At 51.3% G+C, this 11,044-nt stretch overlaps 1 protein-coding gene across 3 annotated transcripts in view; it reads right to left on the bottom strand.

Moving 5' to 3' along the window:
* Positions 1–243: 243 nt before the first annotated feature.
* The window catches only part of UPRT (uracil phosphoribosyltransferase homolog), a 59,061-nt gene continuing 48,260 nt past the window's right edge, over positions 244–11,044 (bottom strand). For 2 of the 3 annotated variants that reach the window (XM_038747831.1, XM_038747829.1), the window contains exons 4-7: positions 9,048–9,110; positions 6,643–6,804; positions 5,888–5,986; positions 254–1,167 (exon numbers count right to left, since the gene is read on the bottom strand). In XM_038747831.1, coding sequence (XP_038603759.1) covers positions 1,061–1,167; positions 5,888–5,986; positions 6,643–6,804; positions 9,048–9,110 — 431 coding nt within the window. In that variant the 3' untranslated portion in view covers positions 254–1,060. Of the gene's footprint in view, positions 1,168–5,887; positions 5,987–6,642; positions 6,805–9,047; positions 9,111–11,044 lie in introns of all 3 variants that reach the window. The other variant, XM_038747830.1, reaches the window with a different exon arrangement.

Below are 11,044 nucleotides of genomic sequence, written 5' to 3'. Positions count from 1 at the left end.
ATACCTTTTTAGGTTTTCAGGCGGTGTAGCATTTCTGTGTCTTTCCCCCCCTGCGTTTTGGGTCTGTTTCTTTACTGGAGAATGTATGCAGTTTATACACTGTGCCCCGGAAAACTGTATTAAAAACAACCTTGTTTGGCTACTTCGGTTCAGCTTGAGTTACGTTGAGACCCTGACTAGCTTGTTAAAGAAAAACCATCTCCAAACCTGATACCAAGAGGGATGGTGAAAGGAACCGGCTGATCAAAAAAAAACCATTTGGAGTTTTTATTATCACCGTCATCACCTCCGCTGGGGTGGGGGTTGACCAGCAGACACAGAAACTTCCGTTTGGAAAGCGCAGTTTTCTTCTCCCTTTCCAAAGTCTAAATGGGAATGCACACTCATTTGAGTGTAGCGAAATGGGACGGGTCCAGCCCCTCATTTCCCAAGCCGAGTCCTCCCGGGAAAACATCAGTTTTGGTTTCTCACTTTTCAGCCAGACACTCTGCCTCTCCCCTCCGACCCACTCGTCCGTTTCTGATCCGCAGGGCCGTCGGGGGTCGCGCGGCTTTTCCCGGCTCGGAGAAGCGAGCCCTGGAGCGCGCGCAAAAGCCAAACCCCGTGCGGGTGCCTGACTCTGAGCCAGCCCTCTGACTCGCCAAGGTGGAGAGAGGTGAAACCACATCCCCACAACGCGCCCTCGAAAACTAAAATCTAAGTGGTGGGGGGGGAAGCAAAAAAGCCCCAGAGCACTGGCTCTTGTTTTGGTTTTATTTCGGAGCTGCAAGCAGCTGCGGACGAGGCAGTGCAGAGATCAGATAAGTCAATCAAAGCACGGGGTTCAGTGATCGGCATAAGCGCGTTATTATCCGAGCTTCCTCCGCTTATTCAGAGCGCCTCATTTATTGCACGTGGTTCCAGCCGTCAAGAAATAATCCAAAAAAAACCCGAAAATAGCTCTTGAGAGTTTCCCCTTCGGCCTTAACCTGCCTCAGCCTCCCATCTCAATCCCCGAGCGAAACAGATGGAGCCCACCGTCGCAACGTTACCCGGTTTCAGCCCGTGCTCCTCCCGTAACTTAGTCCGTCCCAAAGTACTTCTGTCCGAAGTGGGTTGGCGCAACGGGGTGAACTTCTGTGGTTAGGATGGTGATGTCGGGGAACTCCTGGATGATTGATTTGGCACCTTGGAGAAGGAAAGAGAAGAAGGCCCGTCTGCTTTGTGACTGCTTGGAACTTTTTTGATCCTGCGTCCACAAGAGTCCAAGACAGGAGCGCTTCTAGCCCTGGAGACGGTAAGACCACACCCTCTCACCTCCCGTGACTTCACTCAGCTGCCTCTGACACCACGGACCACCATCTTCCCGAAATCCTCTCGGGCCTCACTTTGCTTGGCTTTCCTGCTGCTTTTCAACAGATGTCCCGAGGCTTTCTTCTGTGCCCCCTGCTCTTCTCCCTCTACACTCCCTTGTGGGGGGGGGGTTCAGCCACATTTTGTTATTTCTCAGTTATTTCTCAGCCTCCTCGCTGGTCCTCCTCACCCTTCTCTCCAATCTACACTACCTGCTGCTGCGTAGATAATAATAATAATAATAATAATAATAATGGTATTTGTTAAGTGCTTACTATGTGCCAAGCACTGTTCTAAGCACTAGACTAGGGTAGATAAAAGGTTAGCGGGTTGTCCCAGGTAGGGCGCTCGGTTTTCATCCCCATTTTACAGATGTAACTGAGGCCCAGAGCAGTTAAGTGACTTGCCCAAAGTCACACAGCTGACCAGTGGTGGAGCTGGGATTCGAGCCCGTGACCTCTGACTCCCAAATGGCTCTCCATTTCCCAATCCCGGGCTCCCCACGGTTGGCTTCAACCGACTCTGCCTCGTCTTTTGTCGGTAATACTGAAACCGGCCGGCGTGTTCTCCCTAAAATCTCCCCTGCTCCCATCTTTCCCATGTCCCTCAAGAGCTCTCCCTCCTCCCGTCTTCCCACCCTGAGCACGATCCGAATAATAACAATAACAGTGTTATCTTTTTAAGCGCTTGCTATGTGCCAAGCACTGTTCTCTAAGCAGATACAAGGTAATCAGGTCAGACGGTCCCTGTCCCTCACAGTCTTAATCCCCATTTTACAGATGAGGGGACTGAGGCCCAGAGAAGTGAAATGACTTGTCCAAGCTCACACAGCAGACAGCCAGGATTAGAACCCCACTTTCTCTTCCCCACTTCCAGGCCCGGGTCTTTCCACTAGGCCCCGCTTCATTTTCCAGCGGCTCCCACCTCCCTGCTTTCAAACACGTTCAGGTGTCTCCTATCCTAAAAACAGCCTCCCCTGACCCCACGGGCCTCCTCTAAAGTCACCAATGATCTTGGCAAATTCAAAAGTCTCACTCCCATCCTAATTCTTCTCAGCTGCCTTCAACCACACCCTTCCTCCTGAAAAATTAGCTACCCCAACATGTCCTCTCCCGGTTCTCCAAGCTCTCTTTGGCGGGCTCCTCCTCGGCTTCCCCCCCTCCAACCGTGGGAGTCCTTCGAGGCTTAGTTTTGGGGTCCCCTTCTCAAATCAACACCGCAGAAAAGGAAGAGAGGCCAAGAGCTGGGGAGGTCGATTTGGGTATCACCCGCATAGCGACAGTAGTTGAAACCGGGGGAGCAGATGAGTTCTCCAAAGGAGTGGGTGTTAAGATGGAGAACTCGTCTTCCCTATCAGTGTAGACAACATCACCACCCCCCATGTCTCACAAATCTGTCATAACCTTGGCATTAAAGCAGCAGCAAAACCTAGTGGAAAGGGCATGGGCCTCTATGGCAGAGAACCTGAGTTCCAATCCCAGCTCTGCCAAATGCTTGCTGGTGTGACCTTGGGCAAGTCCCTTAACTCTTCTGTGCCTCAGTTTCTGTAACTGTAAGATGGAGAGTCAATAACTCGTCCCCCTCCTACTTAGACTGAATCTCATGTGCGCCTTTGACCATGTCCAGCCTGATTAACTTGTTTTCTACCCTAGCACCTCGAACAGGACTTGACACGTAGAAAGCACTTACTATCATAATTATCAATTCACCTCATTCAGTGTCACAAAATCCCATCAGTTGTACCTAAGCCAAACCTCAAGAATCCGCCCTTTCCTCCTGCATTCAAACTGCCACCGCGCTGACGCAAGCACTTACCCTATTTCATCCCGTTTCTTCCCTCTCCAGTCCTTAATTCACTCGGCCACCCGGACTGTTTTTCTGAAAGACCGTTCAGTCTACACCTCCCCACCCCTGAAGGAACTCCAGTGGTTGCTCTCCCACCTCCCAAATCCAACAGAAACGCTTTGCCCTCAGCTTTAAGGGTAAGCCGGGCTCCCCGCTTCCAATCTTACCTCGTTGATCTCCTTCTACAACCCGCTTCGTTCCTCTGTCACCAACCTACTGACTGTACCTCCATCTCTTCTATCTCGCATCCGGCCCGTTGCCCACATCCTCCCTCTGGCCTGGCCCTTCCTCCCACTCCAAGTTCAACAGTCCACTCTCCCCATCTTCAAAGCCCTCCTGAAAAATCCCATCTCCTCCGAGAGGTCTTCCCTGACTAGCCCCCGCCCTCTCCTCCAACCCATCTCTGCTGTGTACCCCTTAAGCACTCTGATACTGCTTAAGGGATACCTGTATGTATGTATATATGTTTGTACATATTTATTACTCTATTCATTTACTTATTTTACTTGTACATATCTATTTTATTTTGTTAGTATGTTTGGTTTTGTTCTCTGTCTTCCCCTTTTAGACCGTGAGCCCACTGTTGGGTAGGGACTGTCTCTAGATGTTGCCAATTTGTACTTCCCAAGCGCTAAGTATAATGCTCTGCACATAGTAAGCGCTCAATAAATACGATTGATGATGATGATACTCACCCCAAAATGACAGCACTTCCTGGCCATACTCCTTACACTCTATTTCCCCAACCTGTAATTTATCTAGACTGTCAGCCCGCTGTTGGGTAGGGACCGTCTCTATGTGTTGCCGACTTGTACTTCCCAAGCGCTTAGTACAGTGCTCTGCACACAGTAAGCGCTCAATAAATACGATTGATTGACTATCTTACCGTTTACCTCCCCCTTCAGGGCGTCCGCTCCTTAGGGGAAGGGACCGTGTCTACAACCTCTACTGCACGGTACTTTTCCAGGCGTAATTTGTACAGTGCTCTGCACAGAGTAAGCACTGAATAAATACCACTGATTGAGTCGAAGCTTTCCCAAACTCCCCTCACCCGAAATAGCTGTTCTCTCCACTTGCACCTCCTCCCCAGTGTCCCAGGCAACTACACTTCCCCCTCAACCCTCCCGCCTCTATCCCCTTCCTCTTACTGGCCCCCTGGCCTACAACTCTCTTCCTGCTCCACCCCACGATCCATCACACCTCAGCTTTCTCTCCAGCATCAAGGCCTTCCTAAAATCCCCCCTCCTCCAACAGGCCCTCTCCAATTAATTCCCAAGCCCCCCCAAATCATACCCACCCAACAGGCATCCCTACCACCTCATCCTTAGCACTTGTGTAAATTCAAATTTACCTTCAGTTACTTATTCCGATACCACCGCTCGTCCACATTTTCACCTCCCCCAAGAGAGTGTCAGTTCCCTGTGGGCAGGGGCCGTACCCAGGGCCGCGGTTGTATTTTCCCAAGTGCTCGGAACTGCGCACCGCACCCAATGACTACCGTTGGAAAAGCCCGGCTTGGAAGAGGAAAGACTGTGAATTCACAGTCCCAGTTAGGCTCTGCGTCAGGTACCTAATTCTGAGTAGCCCGGAGGCTTAAGTGAGAAAACCGCTGGGGAGGCCGTTCGCCCTTCTGATTGCTTAATCCGGAATTCTCTCAACTACAACACAACGGTTAGTAAATGTATCCTTCAGAAGAGGGGACGGTTATGCCCCTTCAATGAGAGCTTAAGGAAAGAAACAAAAAAGGTGGCCCTCATCCGTCACTCAAGGATGGAGGGCAACCTCAGCCTTCTCCTAACAGTGTACAAAAGTTGCCCCGTCTTCTGGGTAGCCTAGAAGCCAGTCTGCTCTGGAAATCCAAGCCCACCCACTAATTCAGAAATCATACTGCCCTTTAATGATTCCGGCCACTCCGATGTCTTCTAGATCGGGGGCCTTTTAGTGTACAAAAGTTGCCCCGTCTTCCGGGTAGCCTAGAAGCCAGTCTGCTCTGGAAATCCAAGCCCACCCACTAATTCAGAAATCATATTGCCCTTTAATGATTCCGGCCACTCCGATGTCTTCTAGATCGGGGGCCTTTTAGTGGCCTTCCCCTTCTCACAAGCCTGAGCGGACCCCAGGTAGGAGGCAGTCGGATCCAACTCCCCTCCCCGCTTAATAAGAAATGGTATCCATTAAGCACCGACTCTGTGCCAAGCACTGGAGTAGGGCCAAGGTAATGATGTGGTCAGAGACGGTCCCCTGCCCCACACGGGCTCGCTGCCCAAGTGGGAAGGAGAAGACTGAGGCCCGGACAACTGGAACGATTCGCCCAAGGTCCCACGGCAACCAAGTGGCAGAGCTGGGATGGAAAGCCAGATCCCCAGGCTCTTTCCACTAGGCCACACCGGGGAAAGAAAAGAGTGGCTTGGTCCCTCTGCAATTGAGTTGCTAAGGCAACCAAATGCATGTACCGGATCGCCGCCACACTGTAAGGTAAAATAATAGCTTACCCGAGGTCAGACCGTCTGCGATGTCTAACCCTCAGAAGCGGCCACTGGCAGAATCCGAACTGCCTTTCGCGGTGACGCTTCTCCCTATCACCCGACTGCCCACCCTTCTGGGGGTGACTTATTAAAGCGAGCAGATGCAGCCCTGATTTGCTCCGGGTAAAAGGTCCAACGTGCTTCCCCAGCCCGGACCGCGCCGGGATCCGTCCATCTGCCCTTACCGTGGGGGGTGGAGAAGAGGCTGAGCAGGATGATGACGCTGGGTTGGACGCCGTGCTCTATGAGAACTTTCACCGCCTCGATCACAGTGTTCCCAGTGCCTGAAATCAAATAAAACCCCGGCCCGTTAAAGCCTCCAGATGGACACCTGACGGTTTCCTCAGAAGCCCCCGCGGCCTGGCAGTCCGGTAAACCACCCGGGGAGAGGCCAGTCCTTTAGCGACGGGCGATTCTCGTTATCAGAGAGCACGTGCGCGCTTCTCGGGGCCATCACCTGCCCCACGGATCCTTACCCGCTCTCGCGGGTATCTGGGGCCGGTTCCCGCTGGCTGGGAATTAATCAATCGTATTTACTGAGCGCTTACTGTGTGCACAGCACTGTACTAAGCGCTTGGGAAGTACAAGTTGGCAACATATAGAGGCGGTCCCTACCCAACAGTGGGCTCACAGTCTAGAAGAATTAGGGCGAAGAACGGTTTAGCCGGGACACAGATCTGTCAGATCTGGGAAGCCAGTGGGTGAGAGTGCTTCGCTTGAATATGCTGCGTTCTCTAAGTTTCACCTCATTAGATCCCTTCGGTCTCAACGTGTACGTTTCGCGACGGGAGACCTTTTGAAGGTAACGCGGTTTGACTAACGCATATTCTGGTAAAGTCTCGGGTCAAATGCCCGCCCTGGCCCCCGCGTTCAGATCCCCCGGGGGGTCTCGGCCCGAGTTGTATCCCAGGCCAAGGTCCCGATGAAGACAGGCTCTTACTCAGAATTGGGTACATCAGGAGGACTTTCCTTCGGTAGATGTCGGGGGGGAACTTGGCATAGTACACTTTGGCTCTCTGCGTCTCCTCGTCGCTCTGGATCAGGATCTTGCCGATGCGTATGGATCGGCAACAGTCCCGCAGGCCTTGCTCCATCGCCTCCCCTGCAGGGGAAGATCGCGGGGAACAGAGAAGGTAAAAGAGCCCAGGAGGGGCAGGGCCCAGCGCTGGCGTCTACGGTGACTGCCTTTAGGTTCTTTTATAACATCCCACACATACACCGTTTCCATTATTGAGCAGGTAACAGGAGGCAGGGCACTGTACTGAGTGGCAGTAGAAACAAGACACACGCCTCCAAAACTTTGTGAGCCCGTTGCTGGGTAGGGACCGTCTCTATATGTTGCCAACTTGTACTTCCCAAGCGCTTAGTGCAGTGCTCTGCACACAGTAAGCGCTCATAAATATGATTGATTGATTGTCCAGCTGTCTAAAAACCAGCTGTTCTCCAAACTCTGGCCATCAAGTTCCACCAGTGGCTTCACTCATGGATGAAAAGAAGTTCCTGGAACTCACGGTTCTGTTTCCTTGGGATGCCCACTCGCCGTTATTTCATTTACTCCTTCTACTGATCTGAGCGCCAACCTGGTGCACGGCCCTGAACTAGGCTCCCTGGATTATTCCAGAAACCTCGACTGAAAAGCGCTCCTGCCCACAATCTAGGGGGAACGACGTATCAGCGTGGCTCAGTGGAAAGAGCCCGGGCTTGGGAGCCAGAGGTTGTGGGTTCTAATCCCGGCTCGGCTACACGCCTGCGGTGTGACCTTGGGCAAGTCACTTCTCTGAGCCTCAGTTCCCTCATCTGTAAAATGGGGATTAGGACTGTGAGCCCCACGTGGGACAACCTGATCACCGTGTATCCCCCCAGCGCTTAGAACAGTGCTCTGCACATAGTAAGTGCTTAACAAATGCCATTACTATTATCATCATTCATTCATTCAATCGTATTTATTGAGCGCTTACTGTGTGCAGAGCACTGTACTAAGCGCTTGGGAAGTACAAGTTGACAACATATAGAGACGGTCCCTACCCAACAGCGGGCTCACAGTCTAGAAGGGGGAGACAGAACAAAACCAAACATATTAACAAAATAAAATATGTACAAATAAAATAGAGTAATACATACATATATACATATATACAGGTGCTGTGGGGAGGGGAAGGAGGTAGGGGGGGTTCATTCAATCGTATTTATTGAGCGCTTACTGTGTGCAGAGCACTGTACTAAGACGAGCGGTTCGTGGAGAGAGTGCGAGTTATCTCATCTGTCCATCAAAACCTTACCTTTCAAATGGAGGCACTAACCCATCCCTCGTCGAGACCAGAAACAGCAAAGCGGCTGTCTGAATATTTTCCAAGTCGCTCACTGCTGTGGGAGATCGGGGGTCGACGGGAGGCGGTCCACGGATGGGATTCTCCAGCTACGCTTCCTCTCACTCCACCCGCCCTCCCGTCCGCTCCCACAGACAAATGAACGAGCTCTCTCTCCCTCCTTCCCGAACACCCTCCGGCCTCCCCAGGGCCCCAGCCCCGCAACCCAGTGACCATTCCTAACGCTTCAACTTCCCCTCCGTCTATCTCTCAAATTACCCAAGTGGTTTCCGACCGGTCGCTTTTAGCTCTAGCTTGTAGCTGTCGATCGAGATCCGCTTCTACTTTGTATTTATGCCCTCTGTGATCCTTCCCCGGGCCCCAACGGTGCTCTGCCCACAGTGGCTCCTCAGATATTTTTGCTGCTGTTTTGAACCCTTAAAACTCCCGTTTGGGGAGGTAAACAGCTACTGCTCTGGGACTACGAATCCCAGCAGCCTGTGGGTTTTACTCCCATCTGCCCCGCTCAGGTGTGCCGTGAGTGATGGTGAGGCAACTCTCCCCACCCGCTTTGAGGTCTGAGAGAGGAACCCGACCGGCATTTCCACAAAATGCTCGGATCACAGGCCCGTCGCTGTGCTGGGGAACGTGGCTGCAGGAGACATTGGGCAGGCCTTAAAACCTCCAACCCAGGCACAGGGTTAAAGATACAACCTCTCGCTTCTGCCTGCACCGTCACCGATCTCACCCATCTTTACACTTAATGACTCTAGGCCATCATTCGGCCCAGGCTGCCACCAACAAATGAAAGGATAAAAATCACCTGAATTTCTCTCCAAGCACCCTCTCCCCTCTCTGCTTCTCTCGGGAAGATCGGCGACTGCAATTAGGCTACACGTTTACGGACGCCCCCAGGAACCGGGGGAGGAACACAGGTGGGGAAAGATTTTGCAATTAATGATGATGGTCCCTTCTCTCTCCGTGGAAACGGGGAACCACTTCCGTGGGTGACAAGCAAGGAACAAAACACACTACCTACCACTTCTCATGATGCTGACTCCGCAGTTTCCTTTCTCAAATTTCACACCTTCGTACTTGTACCCTGTTTGGGGGCGGGAGAAAAAAAAAAAAGACGCGTTATCCTTCATTAGTGGGGTGACTGCTCGGTCTGATAGCTCCCTTTTCATTTACAGGCAGTGGAAAATGTTAAAAAAAAAAGGGAAAAAGCATTCTCTGGACATTGTCATTTTTTTTTTTAATGGTATTTGTTAAGCCCTTACTACATGCCAGGCACTCTAAGCGCTGGGGTAGATATAAAATAATCAGATTGGACACAGTCTATGTCCTACACAGGGCTCACAGTTTTAATCCCCATTTTTACAGATGAAGTAACTGAGGCACAAAAGAGTGACTTGCCCAAGGTCACCCAGCAGACAAGCGGCAGAGTGGGATTAGAACTCAGATTCCCTCTCGGGCCCACGTTTTTTCCACGAGGCCATGCCGCTTCCTCACTACCTGGTATAGGTAAACTTTCGGGAAGGGAAGAAAGAGAAAACAAAGGTGGCCCGTGAGGCAGTGGAACTAAGGCAGGAAAGAAGGACTTTAGACTGTGAGCCCACCATTGGGTAGGGACTGTCTCTATATGTTGCCAACTTGTCCTTCCCAAGCGCTTAGTACAGTGCTCTGCACACAGTAAGCGCTCAATAAATATGATTGATTGATTGATTCTCCAGAGTCATGCACAGAGTCGTCTCAGAGAGGAAGGGGACATTGGCAGGTGACCGTCATACAAGTTCATTTCCCCCCAAATGAATTCAGAGATGGAACTGATCTCCCCTGATGCCTGCGGGGCCTCCTCCACCTGTCTGACTGAAATCCAAAGAAGGTCCCTCTTTTCCCTGCCCCAAAGCAGCAAGATTGGTGGGAAAGGGATGGATGAAGGGAAGGTGACAGTCCAATTTCCTGGGGGAAGCCGCTTCCCTGGAGCCACCAATTTTGAGGGGGTGGATGGGTGGGGAGGCTGTGTTAGCCCTAAGGGCCGGTTCCAAGAGAAGGACCATCAGCAAGTACTCCCGTTCCTTAAACTCACGAGGCCCAACTTGGAAGTGGGGAGTTTGGGAGTTGGGGTACCCTTTGCCCCGGTACCCTGGCTCATCTGTCCGTCGACCCTCAATCAATCAAGCGCACACAGTAAAGGGTAAATACAGGGTAAGCAGGTTGTCCCTCGTGGGGCTCACAGTGGGACAACCTGATGGCCTTGTATCTCCCCCGGCGCTTGGAACAGTGGTTGGCACATAGTAAGCGCTTACCAAATACCATCATCATCATGGATGATGTATATGTATGTACATATTTATTACTTTATTTATGTATCTTGTACATATCTATTCTATTTTGTTAGTATGTTTGGTTTGGTTCTCTGTCTCCCCCTTCTAGACCGTGAGCCCGCTGTTGGGTAGGGACTGTCTCTATGTGTTGCCGACTTGTACTTCCCAAGCGCTTAGTCCAGTGCTCTGCACACAGTAAGCGCTCAATAAATACGATTGATTGATTGATTGATTGACCCCTTCTCATCCCAACGCAGACCACTTTATTTAGCCGACCCCAGGGAAGGCGGGAAGGGAATGCAGTATTTAGCATTCTCAGGGAACGGGAGGAGCATCCCAGCCACTGGCCTGAGAGTCGGAGGACCCGTCTGCCAGCTGTCTGCTGGGCGACCTTGGGCCTCAGTTTCCTCATCTGTGAAATGGGGGTTCAGTGCCTGTTCTCCCTCCCACTTAGACTGTGAGCCGGAGACTGTGTCCTACCTGATTAGGCTATAAGCTCGTCCTCGTCCCGTGGCAATGTGATATTGTACTCTCCCAAGCACTTACTACAGTGCTCTGCACACAGTAAGCACTCCAATACGACTGAATGAATTAACGTGTATTCACCCCAGAGCTCAGAACACTACCACCATGATAATAATTTAAAAAATAATAAATTTAAAATTTTTAAAAAATAATTAAAAAAAAAAAATCACGACCAGTCAAAAAT

Source organism: Tachyglossus aculeatus, chromosome 6 (assembly GCF_015852505.1).
Source record: "Tachyglossus aculeatus isolate mTacAcu1 chromosome 6, mTacAcu1.pri, whole genome shotgun sequence".
In the NCBI taxonomy this organism is placed as follows: domain Eukaryota; kingdom Metazoa; phylum Chordata; class Mammalia; order Monotremata; family Tachyglossidae; genus Tachyglossus; species Tachyglossus aculeatus.
The sequence above is the reverse complement of the archived record's forward strand: the minus strand, read 5'-3'. Positions and strand labels throughout refer to the sequence as shown.